At 25.5% G+C, this 17162-nt stretch overlaps 1 protein-coding gene across 1 annotated transcript in view; it reads left to right on the top strand.

Annotated features, from left to right (window-relative positions):
* LOC145837805 (DNA polymerase epsilon catalytic subunit A-like) overlaps nucleotides 1–16665 on the top strand; it is a 57937-nt gene extending 41272 nt beyond the window's left edge. The window contains exons 28-47 of the mRNA XM_082945256.1: nucleotides 4–211; nucleotides 517–653; nucleotides 1160–1260; nucleotides 2397–2577; nucleotides 2660–2792; nucleotides 3062–3173; nucleotides 3671–3953; nucleotides 4304–4449; nucleotides 4640–4728; nucleotides 5789–5923; nucleotides 6210–6345; nucleotides 6789–6963; nucleotides 7204–7377; nucleotides 7513–7597; nucleotides 8768–8890; nucleotides 9213–9417; nucleotides 11084–11246; nucleotides 12591–12772; nucleotides 13118–13287; nucleotides 16302–16665. Coding sequence (XP_082801382.1) covers nucleotides 4–211; nucleotides 517–653; nucleotides 1160–1260; nucleotides 2397–2577; nucleotides 2660–2792; nucleotides 3062–3173; nucleotides 3671–3953; nucleotides 4304–4449; nucleotides 4640–4728; nucleotides 5789–5923; nucleotides 6210–6345; nucleotides 6789–6963; nucleotides 7204–7377; nucleotides 7513–7597; nucleotides 8768–8890; nucleotides 9213–9417; nucleotides 11084–11246; nucleotides 12591–12772; nucleotides 13118–13287; nucleotides 16302–16435 — 3072 coding nt within the window. The 3' untranslated portion in view covers nucleotides 16436–16665. The remainder of the gene's footprint in view (nucleotides 1–3; nucleotides 212–516; nucleotides 654–1159; nucleotides 1261–2396; nucleotides 2578–2659; nucleotides 2793–3061; nucleotides 3174–3670; nucleotides 3954–4303; nucleotides 4450–4639; nucleotides 4729–5788; nucleotides 5924–6209; nucleotides 6346–6788; nucleotides 6964–7203; nucleotides 7378–7512; nucleotides 7598–8767; nucleotides 8891–9212; nucleotides 9418–11083; nucleotides 11247–12590; nucleotides 12773–13117; nucleotides 13288–16301) is intronic.
* Nucleotides 16666–17162: the final 497 nt, after the last annotated feature.

Below are 17162 nucleotides of genomic sequence, written 5' to 3' on the forward strand. Positions count from 1 at the left end.
AAGCTATTAGAAAACGAAGAACTTACAAAAACTTGGCGAGAATTATTAGGAGATCCTCCTAAAGTAGAAACTCTGTTCAAAGGAAACAAAGAAGATCAAAGAAAGTGGCTTAAATTTCACAAAAAAAAGTGGATTATTCAGTTGAAGCAACGTAAAAACCAGGAAAAAATTATGATCAACCCTAAAATACACAAGAATCAAATCAATACTGGTATTGATTAAACTTGGTTACTTTTTTTCGCGCTGTTAAAAATGGGTTATAAAATAGTTATCAACAATGTGTTGTAATAAAACAATAAATAGGAATATTTTGTTTTCATTCAACGTTATATTTAAATTTTTCAATTTGTAATTAAATAAAATAAGTCAATTATATCTGTTTTTATTTGAATCTAACAAAAATAGTTAATGATTAGTTTACGTATTTTAGTATCATAAAATTTATAAAGTTCAGCTGTGTTTAAAAACTATAATCCAAAAAAATATTCATTTATCTTAATTAAATTAATAAAAAAGGTTTGGGTGGATTTCTAAGAAAAAGGGCTAGAAATGTCTTTAACTCTCCATGGCAGGTCATTGAAACAATTGAAACAACAGAACCTGGTCTATTTAAAGTTTTTGCACTTGTTGGAAACGAGCTGCACATATTTAAAGTAAAAAAAAAAGTTGTTTTAGTTTTTTGTATATTGTATGTAACATATTTAGATAATAATTTTTTAAATCAATATTTTTCTACTTCTTTCAAAGCAAGAGGGGTAGGTGTTTTGAATCTCGCTAGGTCTTGAATTAAAAAATAACTTTGGATCTGATAGATGATATAAAATTAACTTATAAATCTAACAAGTTGTTAAGACTATTTATTTTATATACGTCCCTTAGTCTTTAAAATAATTTTATGTCAAGGATTTTGACAAATTTGATAAAAAAAAAACACCAGGTTGCAATACAGCATCTTTTTAATGATTTTGAACTATTAAAGATACTTTTTTAATGAATAATATCATATATTGAATATCATAAGAAAATTTGTAGACATTTCTAAAAAAATGTTGATGGTAAATTAAATTTATTTTCAAACAACCATAAAGAAAAATAGTTTGAGCTAATTTCTCTTTATTTTCAAATTGCGTTACATTTAAGATACAAAATGTAATTACAGATTAACGTACCTCGTATTTTTTACGTAAATCAAACTTATCCTAAACAAGAAGAAAGTTCAGCTCATGTTGGATGGAGAAAAGTTTCTCGAACACTTCCTAGGTAATTGTTTTGAAGTAAAACACTATGAATAAATTAAGTACTTCTTAGTCCTTGATGTTTTGATTTTTTCCTCATTCTGATTTAACATTATATATTTTGCAAGCTAAAGTTTAAATTAGAACTATAAATGTAGAAAAGACCTGACTTAAAGTATTTAAATTTATTTGGTGGTTAAACGACAATTTAAATCCCTAAAAAATTTAAGGGTCCACATCTAAAAAAGTGATATACATTTGTAAAAATAAAAAGCTTTTGTAGGCCTAAATGAAAGTATAGTTGTAAAAGAAATATTATTTTTAAACAATTTTTTTTAAATGACTAAACGTCCATATATTTAAGATTATTAAAGCCATATTTCAAAAGTATCTAAAGTTTTGCAAAATTAAAAAATAATTTTGTAGGTCTAGTTAGTAAGATTACAATAGTATAAAAAAAATGAAAAAATCCAAATTAAAAAGATAATTAACAATAATGATAAGGGTTGCAAAAAGTCTACCTGGAAAAACCTAGAATTTGACAATTTAGACAAAAAAAAAATTAAAATTTAAGAAATTAAAAAAAAAAACTGGAGTTTAAATTATTTTTACATGTTAAGTAACGAAATTTTAATAAGATACGAAAAATTTATGATAAAAATACAAATTATTTTCTATTATAAGTTTTATTTTTCATTAAAACTCATTTAAAGTATCTTCACAATAACTATTAAAGACAGTTTTTTTTACCTTAAGTTTGATTTTGAACTAAATTTGAACCAAAAAACTTGTTTTTTAAAAGCTTGGAAAAAGCTTACAAAATTTTTTTGGCAATCCTTTAACGATGATTTATAGAATTTGAACTATCAGAATTTAATAGTTGTGCACCCAGTACTTTTATTTATTTAATACTAAGTCAAATAAATGATGCTTTGTTATAAAAAACATGTGTTTTTCTGTAAAAACACACTGCTCGACACAGTCTGGGCTTTTAATCCAAAATTTTTATATTAATTTTGTTTACTTATAAAATTGTATTTCGTTTATGTTTTAAAATTGACGACAAAAAGCCATATTTTAAATGCATATTTTAGATTAAACCAGCTCATGAAAGGAAACCTAGTTTTTAATAAAAAATTTAACTATTAATAATTTTAACAGAACTGCACAGGTTCATTACCTCTACGAATACCAAGTAAGTGAAGCAGAATACCAAAAACATCAAACGGAGATCAGTAGTGAGCTCTCACGTAGAGCAGTAGCTGGAGTTTATGAATTACACGTACCTCTCCATTTGCGACTCACCATTTCACTTGGTAGTGTGTGGACTGTCACTAAAAAAGTTTTTTTTTTAATGCTATTTAAATTATATGTTTTTAAAAATAAGTAAAACATTTTATTACTGCAGTGTTTTAATTAATCAGGCATACAGAATGCTTGCTGGAAATGACACGGACACCTTTGAAATGAATCAGCTAGAAATGCAATCTGTTGCATTATTGCCATATCTAGAACCAGGAACAATTAAACATGTATATTTATTCCATTTTCATACAGGTATTTTTAATTAATTTTATTTTTAAACTGTTATTGAACATTTATAAAAATATTTATATCCTTATAACTGAAAATACACTATTTTTTTCATTTAACCTTAGTTTTATTAAAAAGTTCAAGTGTTGAGACAAAAATTATTTGTTCTATTTAAGTGTATGTTTTTTTTTAAATTTAGTATTAAATCGTTGTTTGATAAGAATACGTTTATCGTTACATGTTATATATTTCTTTTACAAAAGTAATTAAAACATGTATTTGTTGTTTTGAAGGAAATAGACACATGTTTGCGTTACACAATTGTTCTGCAAAAAAGTGTTCAGTTTACATTGTCGATAGATCTAGAACTAATCGTCTAAGCAAAAGTTTACAGAAAACTTACGAGTAAGACTTGCTTATTTGTTTAGAATTATTAACTTTCATGTTTTTTTTCTTAGTACTACGTAAAGCAGTGGTCTTAAATATTTTCAAAATATGTGCACTCTAAATTACTTGAAAATAAATTATGTGGACACTAGGCTGTAAAAGTGAATTATTTATTAAACGATATTATTTTAATGTAGTATCTTTAAATTAAATTAAGTGTTAAGAAATATTGAGTAGTGTAATAATTATCTTTTTGTTTAGACAAAACAATTGTCATTTAAAAGTATTTTTATTTTACCTAGTTTACTTATTTTACTGATTTTATGTTTTTAGTAAAACATTTTCTAAACACTTTAGTGTGCACAGGTGCACACCACGAAGACCACTCGTTGTAAAAAACAAAAAAATATTTTTTACTCTAAATTGTGCAGTGCATATTTAAACTTGTAGTTACAATTTATTATAAAAAGTATTTATATATCATAAATCATAGAATAATTTAACAGTGATCTAAGAAATCAGTATATTGAAGCGGGACTTTCAAAAGATGAAGTGACTTCAAACGAATTGTCATTTGAAATCAGGGTTGAAACTGAAATAAGGCTTATTTATAGAAATATAAACAGAACTCTTGATGACTATAAAAAAGAGAAAAAAGGCCCTACATACATCGCATACCAATCAAACTTGTCAGTACATCAATTCCGACAGAATGTGGCGATTGCTAACGAGTTTCCAGTTGTACCTGTTCACCACAAGCCTCCAGCGAAATACCTTGATGCTCTTACTTGGCAAAATGTTATTTTTTATGAATAATAAACTTTATGACTACTTAGTTCAATCTTCTTCCATTTGTGCTAATTTTTTTTGTTGATTTACGATATCAAATTTTTCCATGCTAATAATAAAAAAAAGTAAAACATTACATGAAAAATAATGCTAATTTACTTCAAGTAGGCATAAAGTAGTGTTCAAGAGCTGTTAGATTAAAATAGTCAATCTCTTAATAAGTTTTAAAATATCAAAAACATTCGCATTTTTCAAGTTTTTTATTTTTGTATAATTTTTTTCAAATATATTTTTTGTATTTATCATTAAATTTTTTTTGTTAAAATTATTGCTTTTTTTATTATCGTATTAAATATCAGGATGCAGCAAAAGAGATGTTGGAATATCTAATTCATTCAAAACTTGCTATAAATAGATGTCTAGATCAATCAAGATATTTTCATATTCCTGTTGGAAATATACCTTATACTGCTGCTACACTTGGAGCAGATGTATTTTTTGCTAGGTAAGCAAAAAGTTCTTGATTTTCAGACAAACTATTAAATATGTGTATTAATTACAATTTATATATTTTAAGGTTATAAACAAATTTACATTTAATTTAACTTGTCTATATGTTTGTATTTTTACATTTTTGTATTGTTGCAATTAGTTTGTTCCAAGAATGGGTAAAAGCAGTTTAAACTTTTTCATAGGAATCTTATAAGAAACGGTTATGTACTGTGGTGTTCACAAACTGATCTGCCAGATCTTGGAGGAAATTATGCTGACTATTGTAGATTAGGTTTGTTTTAATAATGTATTAAACATTATGCTAATTTTTATTTTTAAACTTAAAAAAAGCATTATTTGGAGTTTTCTTAAGAATTTTTTTATCTAGATTGCTACACTAATTTACTGATTTACTAATTAAGACAACTTTCTGAAATCAAGTTAGTTTTAATGACTAAAAAGTATGTTTTTTTTTTCTAATTGACCAGCTGTTTTTTATTATTTTTATTTTTAGGTGTTTAAGCTTGTAGCTCTTACTACTTTTTTCTTCTCGTAAATTCAGCTGACTTTTTAATTTTGATGTAACTGAAATTTTTTCGTTTTAAAAATGGCAGTCCTTATATATTTGTTGCAAGAATAAATAGAAATTAAACGCATAATATTAAATTACGACATATTTTTCTATTCTTATGTTAACATTATCTTTACTGGTTATAAAATGCACTTGTTTATATATTTTTAATTTGTTCCAACTTATTAAATTAGTTTGTTAAAAGTTAGCTTTCCAGCAACTTGGGTAAGATTTGTTAAACACATACTGATTTTTATTTTAGTTTTACCGAACCTAAGTCACTTGTTTTCTTTTTAATTTTTTTAGATTTCTTCTTAGTCATGTAAAAATAAACAAGTTTATCCAATTATTAGTTTACTACAACTTGGTAATTTTTTGCTTTATTACGTCAAGTATTTAAAGTAAGTTATATGCTTCTCCTAAATGAAATGAGTTGAGACAATCTTCAAGGTTTAAGTCAAGTAAACAGAGAAGATAAAAGTATTTATTATATAACTGTGATACACCTTTAAATACTCTACATTTACTAATTTTCGACAGTTTTGTTGGACTTTGACAAATTCTAGTTTCCTAGCTTATTCTCAAATGTAGTCATATGTCATTAGTCTTTTCTGTATAAAAATTATTTAAGTTGTATCAGACAAAAGGTAAAAGCAAACAAGTCTATATATATGTATATAATTTTTACTTACCTACAAACTTATGTTATTTAATAAAAATCCGACTAGTTTTTCCCTTATATTAACATTAATTTCAATTGGTTAATAAAATGTTTTTTTAGCCTCAGCTGAAGATGATCACCGTTCAATAGATATTAATAATGTTGCTTTTTACCAAAATGTGTGTGCTCAACTTGACATGTCTTCTCTCGCAGTAAATACTGTTGTACAGTCGCAAAACGTAAATGAAATGGAAGGTTTTTTACTCTATTCTCTTATTGTAAAAATAAAGTTAAATTTAGATTTTAAGGTAGATGTGCGATAATTTTTTAATTAAATTTTTTTAAACAGAAAAGTACATAATTTTTGATTAAAACGCTACTATTTTTTGCACAAGACCTTTACTAAAATTTTTACTTGAATTACTATTATATATTAAAATATCTTAGATAGCTTTAATTAACTTTAATGTATTGTTTGATAAAAAAATATTATTATTTAAAAAAACGTGTATAAATTTTATTTATAACAAAATATATTAAGGTGGCGCTTCTTCAGTTATAAGTTTTGACGTAATTCAACAGTCATCATTGGAGGACATGGTGACAGGTGTGCCAACTACAGCTGTGACTGGATTAGCGAGTTATGATGAAACTGCGCTTTGTTCTGGAGCCTTTAGGTATTCAATTTTATTTGTAGTTTTCTTAATCATTAAATTAAAAATAGATGTACAATTTTTTAATAAGAAATAAAATGTTTTCATTATAAATTCAAGGACACTAAAATACAAGAGTTCATGTACTAAATGCATTTTATTTACTATTAAGTTTTTTAAAACTTATCCTAGTTTTATGTGAACAGTTATCAAAACTACAAGAAAAGTGTGTTGAATATCTAAAAATATTTGGTTTTAGCTTAGTGACTTATAACTTTTTTACTATGAAAAGTAAAACAAAGTTGTTATTTTTGAAATTATTTTCTGATTAATGTTATTTTCAACTTTCAAGTATTTATTAATCTTTCCTGAACATTTTGTATGGATGTTGTGAAAACTTATAACACTTTTGATTCGTTAAAACTTGTTAGACTTATTATTATTAAATAATATTTGTGTACAAATAGAGTGATGAAGATAATGGTGCAGCAATGGTTGAAGGATGTCAGCTTTAACAGAAATTCCCTTGCAGATCAGCAGCTTATTAATTTTTATAACTGGCTTGGAAACAAAGAGTCCTTTTTGTATGAGCCTGCACTGTTTAGAACTTTACATACCCTTATGAAAAAGCTTTTTTTGCAAGTTAGGCTTCAAATTTTTATTCAATTTTAATGAACATAAATTATTATTTTGTGAACTGTATCAATGTTCATGTAACTAATAAGGTTAAATGTATCAAATAATTTAGATATATGTGGTATTATAATAAATATTAATATATAAATACTAAAAATAATAGTGTTCTTATTAGTATTAAAAGGTACTAAAGTATTTGTTATATGATAATAAAAACTTAAACTTTAATTTTGTCCATGTGATCAGCTTATTACGGAATTCAAAAGACTTGGATCTTCAATTGTCTCAGCTAGTTTTAATAGGATCATAATTTCTACAAAAAAGAAATCTCTAGTAGATGCCAAGGCTTACTTAGATTATGTTGTAGAACATATTGTATCAAAAGAAATATTCCAATCAATTATACTTACAACAACAAAGGTAAGACCACTAAACGCTACAAAATAATAGTTATTTAAATATTTTTTTTAGTTTTATTGTAAGTTTCACACTAAACGTGAATGAAGTATAATTTATTCTTATATTTTTCTTATTATTATTTCAAAATATTTGTAGATGTGGAACAGTTTATTGTGGATGGATAGTTGTAATTATGCTGCAATTTGCACTGATGAACTAGAACATCAAGATAATTTGAATGGTTTTTAGATTAATTATCTTAAATATATTGAAATATAACTTATACGTTTAATATCTTAAGATTTGAAAAAAGGTTTTTGTAAATTTTCAAAGATGTGCTATGTGTGATTTAAGTATAAGTTCTTGTTTTAAGCTCGTTTAAGTTGTTCTTAAACAATAAACGATCTGTAAAAATAATAGATTCTGATATACATTAGAATGAACTACCTAAATCAACATCTCTAAATCACTTACACCATATATTTAAGAGGGTATTAGAATTTAACGAATTTTCTAACACAGCATTAAGCTTTAGATCAGGTGTGGGCAGGTATTTGGCAGTCGTGGGTCGAATTTAAAAAAATCTTTGGTTATAATTAAAACGTCACCCTTTTCAAAATTTCCTACAATAATACATTTGAATTTTTTTACTCTTCATTTCAGATCCCAGAATGTCTAGTGTAGTTTTCAAAAGTTGACATGCTAGGGGGCCGCGTCTAATTTATAATAAAAACATACTCGTGGATCGCACTTTTACCTTTTATGGGTTGCAATTTACCGATCCCTGTTCTAGATCTAGCTAGAATAATAAAACAGAATTCTAATAGACAAAAAATAAAAGCTTTAAAATATTATAGTTTGAAAGCTATAAGAAAACAAAGATAAAATTAAAAATATCTTGAACAATTGCTCGAAAAAAAATTTATGAAATTGATTTATGAAAAAGTCAAAGAATTTAAATACTAAACAAAAGGTTTGATCACACCAATTCGATCCTATCAAGAAAAAAATCGGCGAAAGTCTGCAGAGCAGAAGCCTGGACTTTCGTCTGCCGTGAGACAAGCTCGTTGTCCTAATCAGGACGAAACCGGTCTCAGCTTGTGGTCTGATGATCGAACTGGTATGATCAAACCTTGTAAATCATATTGGTATGATCAACCCTTTTGTTAAACTTGAGCTTGTCTCACGGCATCCAAAGTCAAGGCTTCTACTCTGCAGATTTTCGCCGATGTTTTTGTTGACTGTTTTTTAATACTGGGTATTTTATTTACAAAAGTAAGTATGTATAAGTGTAAGTATGTATGTATTTAAGTTAACATTACCTTTTAATCAAGATTTGGCCTATTAATTGATATCTGGAAATGTTGAGTACTTTTTGGTATGCTTAATTAACCTAAAAGTAACAAAACAGCAACTTCTGAACAACAAAATATTGAAGAGCAGCTAACTCATCAAGTTGACTTCTTTTTTGATGTTGCAAAATATCTTCCATTACAGGCTGGTGTGCAACAAAGCTTTAAAAATGTAATTGCAGGTAAGAAATACTTTTAAACAGTAGCTTATGTAAGTTTTTTTAGAAAGTTGTTTTTTTATGTTTTTCTAAAGCTCAGTCAATCAACTTATAAGTAGCAACTATAATTATTTTTTTCTCTAAAAGTTTGTAATAAAAGTATAAAATACACATTTATAGATAACTTATGTATATTTTTTACTCCTTTAGGTATTAATATTATTCAGACTACGTAGAACTGTGCTATTAACATAGTAAAACGTTCTTAGTTTTAAATAAACTAAGTAATTGTATATACAAAAACGTGTTTATTGGTCCTAACTCATTTGATTAATTATTACTAAAGGCTACATATCTACTATTTACACGGAGATGCAGCGACGCAAAAAAGAGTATGGTGATGAGTTAAATGAAAAAGTTCGCCCTCGTCTATCAGTAACACAGCAACAAGAAATTGAAGACCAAGAACAAGATAGCCAGATGAAATTGACCGATATAAAGTCATATGCCCAAGATATAATATCTGGACAATTGAGTGTTGAAATGTTTAAGTAAGTATTGCTTGTTGTATTAAATAATTAAACCAAACAAGTTTGAAAAGCTTATGGCCTTTTAAATTTCTTATACTTGCGAAGTTGATAAATTTAGGTATTATAAAATGATTATAATGTATTTTTTCCATGATTTAACAGTACTTTTACTTTAAAAAAGTGAGTGCCAGTTAAACGCTTGTTGTTAATGCTCTAATAAACTATTATTTCTATATAGCAGAGTTTTTTTGTCACAAATTATTAAGAGACCCAGTTTCACTCGGAAGGATTGATTAGTTATATAAAATTTAATTATAAAATTTCAAATGCTTATAAAATGCATTTAGATAAGTAACACTATAGTCTAAATTACTTAAAACAAATTATTAACTTGAAAATTTATAAACAGAAAAACAAAATTGAATAAAATCATTGTAAGGTTTTTTTTTAAATAAATTACATTTTATAGATTATTTTTTAATATTTAGTTTTAAGTAAAATTAGAGCAGAGTATTAAAGAGTATATCTAAAAAAATATTGATACAATAGAAAAAATTCACTTAGTTATTATTTTCATTAAATAATTTCTTTTAATTGTTTGTTGAGCCATTCTAGATAAAAATGATTCTCAAAAGTTTTAATAAAATACATTTTAATGTGTTTTTTAGCATATCTATAATTGTTTTGCTTAAAGACTATAAGCTTAATGAAAATTTGAAAAAATAATTTGTATTAAAAGTTGTCACACATTTATGTTACTAAGGCCAATTCAGGTAAGTTAGAATTTATTTACAAACTCATGCTAGTTTAGTTTTTATGCTAAGTAGATAATTTAGTTTCAATTTTTTGTTAACATGAAATAATTTTAAAAAGTTAAGTTTTTTTATGGGATGCACGACTATTCGAATTCGGACAAGTCAAATTGCGAAAATTCAAGTTCTTGAAAAAAAATAAAGGGCCACAATTAAAAAAGTAATATAGTTGAAAAAAAATATGTATGTAGGTCTTATTAATATCTACAAACTAGATTTTATTTTTAGCATAGTTTTAGGTATCTCGAGATATGGCTAAAATAGGTATTGAAATATAGTAATTTTTTTTAGTTTTTAAATATCTCAAGAAATATTTAAAAATTTACAAGAAAGAAAAAAAATGACTTGTAGAAATTAATAAGAACTACATACCACGGATGTTTTTGTGTTAAAACTTTATTCCGACTAACGGCGTTTCACTGTTCTCAATTAAATTTAAGTACAGATCTACGGAGTCTATAAAATATTAACAAACATTAGAAACAAAGCATGTATAATTATGTATGATATTTATGTGAGTAGTAACTATAAACGAACTTTATGGTTTAAAAACAAAGTTTGGAATAAAAACATAAAAATATAAAATTGTCTACAAAAACTACAAATTTAATATAAGCATGTACTTACCTTAAAAAAACTCTAAGAATAGACAAGTTTAAAAAATGTGAAAAACCTGATATGTGTAAAACTTGAGTTAAATTAAAGTACTAAGCGTATTAAAGCAAAACTATCTTTGAGCGTAAATGCTTTGCCTTTGAATTTAATTTTGCCTTTCTAGTAAGAAGTTTTCTAAAATAAAAATCCTTCTTTGCACATTAAGTTAAATAGTAGCAATTTTTGTTAAAAGCTAATAACATATAACTATTAAATAACAGAGTCATTCAGAAAATGAACAAACGGTTGCCAAGCGACAGAAAATCTCTTAAAAACACCTTTCCCTTTTTACCCGGATCCCATATGCAGTTTGAAAACCCAGTCTTAGAATTGATTAAAACCGTTTGTCATGTTCTTCAGGTTGATTCTGATATCTACACTCAGGTTAGCTAAAATTAAACGAATGAAATAACATAAGTTTTTAAAACAAACCGTGATCATATATAGCATGATATACTAACCATCTTATTAATTATTAAAAATTTTTAACATGGTAACATTAAGCTATTTTTTCTGCACTCAAAAAGTTTTCTTTAAGTTTTTTGCATTAAACAATCAATAAGAGTAATTATTTTTCATCTAATTATTTATCTAAGTCTACTTATAAGTTTGAGTTATTTGTAGCTTTTTATACATAAATTTAATATAAGGTTTTGTCAAATCAAGTTTGAAATTATATAATGATTAAGTAAAAATTTTATCAAAAAATATGTTATAATAGATCATCAAATAGTTTTTTTCTAAATTTGTTATGTACAAACTTAGAGTGATTATTTCATTTCTTTTTGCTACATGTACAAAAGTTGGTTAAAAGTCGTTATTATAGTTAATCTAATAATTTTAAGATTTCAATATTAAATTTCACTTAGTGTAGAAATTTCAATTAAATTTATTAAACATATGTTAAAACAGTTGCCTTTTTATCTAGATTAAAAAATAATGAAGCTTACTGCAAACGTTCTAACAATAAACATTTTCAAGTTTCATGATTTATTGCTATTAAATATAGCCAATTTAAACTGCCTTTTAAATTCTTTAAGCATTGCACTTTGTTGTACATTGTTTTGTGATTTAGTAGAGGCCTAAAATAAAAGTTGTGCTAAGGTTTAAATGTTGACTGACTAAAGCTAATCACTTCTAATTTAAGACTAAGTGTGTCTATCGGATCACTTATTATCCTGATATTGAAGGCAGCATATAATCTAAATTAAATAACTTAAAAAAAAAATTCAACTCATAAATACAAAGCAAAATGACTAAAATGCAATAATAAAACTACAAAACAATGGATTTTCAACAAAAATTATATCAACAATATTTTCTTATCCTACAGTATACTTTTCTTTGTCAAAGTTCTTTACTTCAATTTGTTTTTAACCATATTTTTTTACAATTGTAATTGGTTTTTATCAATATACTATAATAACCCATAAAACTTTAAGTACTTACATCAGTAACTAAGATTTACTTTTTTATAACTAATTAAATTTTTGGTAAATTTATTTGAATAATATACCTACAATAACGAATCACATACATATAAACAACATATCATGTTTTAACAATCTAACGATATGCATTGTGTTATATCTTTTTGTTCATACTTTAAAATTTTAGAAACTTAAAATATTTTTAAGTTTTTATCATTTATTTAAAGAGTTAGATTATGTTTTTCAAAGAGATATTGAAAAAAGTTCATTTTTTAATACCATGGACATTTTTTAAAAGGTGGAACAAATGAAAAGAAATCTTTTGAGGTTTGTCAGTGTTGGCGAATTTTCACCTCTTGTAGAATGGAAAGAACCGTCAGCAAGTTTTGTTGTTAGACAACTTTTATGTACAATCTGCAACAAATGTAACGATGTAGATATTTGTAGAGATGCGGTTTTGTCTGAAGACATGGTTTCATGGTATGTTTACAAGAAAAAATTTAAAACTTATCAGGTATTTAGCGTAACCAACATTTTTATGGTACTATAAACATCAAGTTAAAAGATTTAAATTTTAATAAGTTTGTTGGTTGGCTACAAATCGTTACATAACATAAGTAATTTATTAATTTCAATCAAAATTTTCAGTTTTTAGCTTTACAAGATATTTCTCTAGAGCAACTATATTGTAAGCTGCAAATGGTTGCAACATGTAAGGCTTTTATATCTGTACATTTAAATCATTTTCATGTATTTTTGGTTATAGGGATTTTTTTCTCCATATTATAATATTTTTCAAAAAAAGTGATATTTAAGTGTTTTCAGTTTTTGGAATTGTCCTTCATGTGGTAACAACTACGACATGGATTTATTTGAAGAACGATTAATAGACGAACTACAAAGCAAAATGATAAGTTATAATTTGCAGGACCTCATTTGCAAAAAGTGCAAAAATATCAAGCAAAATAACCTCAATAAAAACTGCTCATGTGCCGGTTCGTTATATTGATAATGTTATTGATTTGTAGTTAATATTGCTTATTGTTCAGCATTGACCTAGGTATTATAACTTAGGCTACTTAAACAGAGGGACACACGAGGAGAAATAAGTCAAATTTTAATTTATACATTTACTAAGTAGACATAGTAAATGTATAATTCATAAGTAAAATTAAAAAAAAAAACTAAAAATCACACAAAACATGGTTATTTTACATTTAAACAAATTAAAGTCTGTTCTAGAGAAAAGTAAAACACTTAAAATTATATAAGTTTTCATAAGAAGAAACACGACTAAAAACAATAACACACTCAGTTAAAGTTGATACCACATAAACTGCTAGACAAAATATAACTTATAAAAATAAATTTCAAGAAGTTTTAAAAGCTTCAAGTTTAAAACAAAGTTAATAAATAGTTAAAAGTTTTTAGGAGGAGACAAACTGAGTTGTATATAAATTCATAATTAATTATACTACGAGTTTTATTTTAAGTTTAGCCTAATCCAGTGGTTCTAAATCTTTTTTTTATAATTTTTTACCCTTTTTAAAAGGTTATTACCAAATTTACACCTTTTTGAAAAGTAGTTACCAAATATACCCCCAACATACAAAATAGTGTTTAAAAATGAGGAAAAAAAATATTTTTTGAACTTATCGCTTATTAAATATAAAAAAATTAAAGAGTTTATTTAACTTGAAAAAAATAACAATTAAATACTAACTTAAAAATAAAAAAGACAATTAATAATCATTATTTTACATAATTTGTAATAAAGTAAATTAACCCCTAAAACAACGAAATATACCCCAAGGGGTTAAGAATAGCTGGCCTAATGTCTTCTTTATGTTTAATTTATTTTTACGGATTTTATTATACGACTTAAGATCTCGTTTGAAATGTTTAAACGAGTAAAACATTATTTTGGTAATAAATTTAGCATCTTTAAAAGATAAATAATAACATTTATTATTAAGAGCAAAGTTATTAAAACCATTTTATTTGGGTATTTATCAAATTTTAATAACAATTATATTACTTAAAAAGTAAGTTTTAAACGAAAATAATTTTTTTCACTATTTCTCGGAGTTATTTATTTCAAAAAATCATTTTTCCGTGAAAAATATAATTTTTTCACTGGGCATGATTAGAATCATGTTGGCGTTTTATTTTCATATTGTTTCCTTTGATTATATAGCTTTTTGTTGATTAATTATAAATCGATCAAAAAAAAAACTGTATACACCATTTATAATATTTTAAAAAAGTACTAAGTCGAAGTCATATCATTATATAGCCAACTTTAAGACTTGCAGCCATTTTTAATCATTCTTTCTTAACATATATTAGGTCTACTTCAACTATTACGTTTTGTCTGTATTATTTACATGTATCATGTTTCTCTGTAACAAAAACATACATTGTTTTGGTCTCATTAGTTTGATAAACAATCATACGACGCCCCCTGGTAGTCATAAAAAAATGTATATATTTTGTAGCACCCCCTGAAGTCGTTTGGAGGATTTTGTAACATTTTTAATTTTTTAAAATATAAACTCAGAATTTTAAAAAAGGAATTTTCATAAATGTACACAAATCGTCAAATGATATTACTTTTGATTTTCAAATCTGTTCTTACAAAGTTTCTTTTACAAATAGTGATAAATAGATAATACTTTGATATCAATTGAAACTAAAATGTTAAGTCTTTGTTTAGTATAAGCATGTAAATCATTTAGAGCTTCAATTCTAGTGCACTTATTCTTAATTAATTTCATTAATATAAGTTTGTTGGTTTTTTGTATATAACAGTCTGAAAAAAGATTTAACAACTGTTCACTCCATTGGCGTTAGCAACGGCTTTTTCTTCTTATCTCTTCCTTCTGCACGCTTTAAGTCGTAAGCTTGTCTAACCGTTGACTTCCTCCCTTTAACCCGTATTGATCTTGTAACATCTACTGTACTGTATAGTAACTAACAACGACTTTACAATCTCGAAATCTGCTGGAATTTTACAAAATTTGCAAGTCGTATCTAAACATTAATAGCAAAGCAAGGTATTCAATTACAAGATTCTTTTATACGCAAGACGCGATAACCTGCTTGCATGAACTACCTCACGGAAAAACAAACGTCAAACACGTCTGCAGATGAACGTTTTTGCCGTCGCAGCAGATTTCGAGAGTGTTAAGTCATTGTTAGTTACTATACATTATAGCAGATTTTTCAAGATAAAGACGGTTTAAAGAGAGGAAGTCAACGGAAAGACAAGCCTACGGTTTAGAGCGTATAGAAGGGAGAAACAGCCAGAAGAAACCGCAGCTAACGCCGATGAAGTGAACAACTGTTAAATATTATTTCAGACAGACACTCTTATTTAGAAGTTAAAATTGATAAATTTACATTAGTTTTAATTTCATTTAATACTAAAGTGTTATCTACTTTTCACTATTTGTCAAAACACTATTTGTAAGAACAACTTTATAGTTAAAAAATAATTTCTTATAATGATTTTTGCATATAAATGTAACAAAATATATACATTAAGTTGTTTTGTTTTTTAAATGACCGCCAGGGGGCGCTAATAAGATTGTTTATCAAATCACTTAATAAAACCAAAACAATGTATGTTTTTCTCACATTTACACTCCAACCAGTCCTCTACTGAAACCGTTTGGGGGGTTGTGCAACATTTAAATATCTGTTGAATATAAATTTGCATTGAATTCTGTATTTGCTCCGTTAGATTCAAACTTATTACCTTAGAAACAAATGATTAGTATATATTGTAAGTACTGTTATGGTCTTTATAAAACTAACTTAGGATTTGTAATTTTTCTTTGTTATGTGTACAACTTAATCTAGCAATCATGTTAACTATAAGGTTTAACTACTAAAGATAGTTAAAAACCTGTTTCTTTAAATTATTAAGTTTGCTTAAAACAGTTCGTTTGTTTTAAGTTTATAAGTTTTAAAATCTTTTGTAGTTGTAACTATAATAAAATTGTAGGGAACTTTGACTTGACACTCAAAGAAGCTGAATTTATGAAAATGCTGAACATATTTTCTAATGTCTCAAAGTTTGCGAGCTTTGATTTCTTGCATGAAACTGTTACGTGGATAAATGAAAGTATTCGACTATAGTTGCTTATACAATTTTTATGTATTACTTCGTCTGTGCTTTTTAACATTTGGATGTGATAATTTTTTTGATGTGGATTGTAGTTTTTAATTGATCCTTTTTTAATATTTTTGTGTTTTTTATTTTTGTTGTACGTAATGTTAAAATAAGCTGCATGTAAAGGTATATTATCAATACTAATTGTTTCTATATTTTATAAATTATTATTTTAACAAACAAATATTACTCTCTATGTAGCAATTAGGATTATAAAACAATATTTTGATTATTTATTATTTATTGATTTTTTTATAATCTGCTTACATACGAAATTTAGGATAACCATGTACATCGATGATTTGTTCATATAGTTTATTAAAGTGATATGTTTGAATACAAGCAGTGATATAAATTGTACTTTGTAAACTTTATATTATTTTAGTTTTAATTTGATACCAAACTAGCTAACATTAAGTTTGTTTAAAGCTATGTTAAAAAGTATCTGAATTCTAAGAATATTATTTTGATAAATTTTACATTTTAAGTGTTTTTGGAATGAATTATAAAAATAAATTTAATTACTTTTCAGCTCATAAGTTCAACTTACACAAATTGTAAACATATAAAATTCTTGTTAAGAAGTTAAGAAAGAAATATCACTGTTAGTCCTAGTTATTACTCATGTACGGTAAAAAGTTAAAACTATTAGTGAAAATAAGATCATTATATCATTAACAATTTTACCTCGAT

This window comes from Thalia democratica, chromosome 6 (genome assembly GCF_965202585.1).
Source record: "Thalia democratica chromosome 6, ktThaDemo2.hap1.1, whole genome shotgun sequence".
Lineage (NCBI taxonomy): Eukaryota > Metazoa > Chordata > Thaliacea > Salpida > Salpidae > Thalia > Thalia democratica.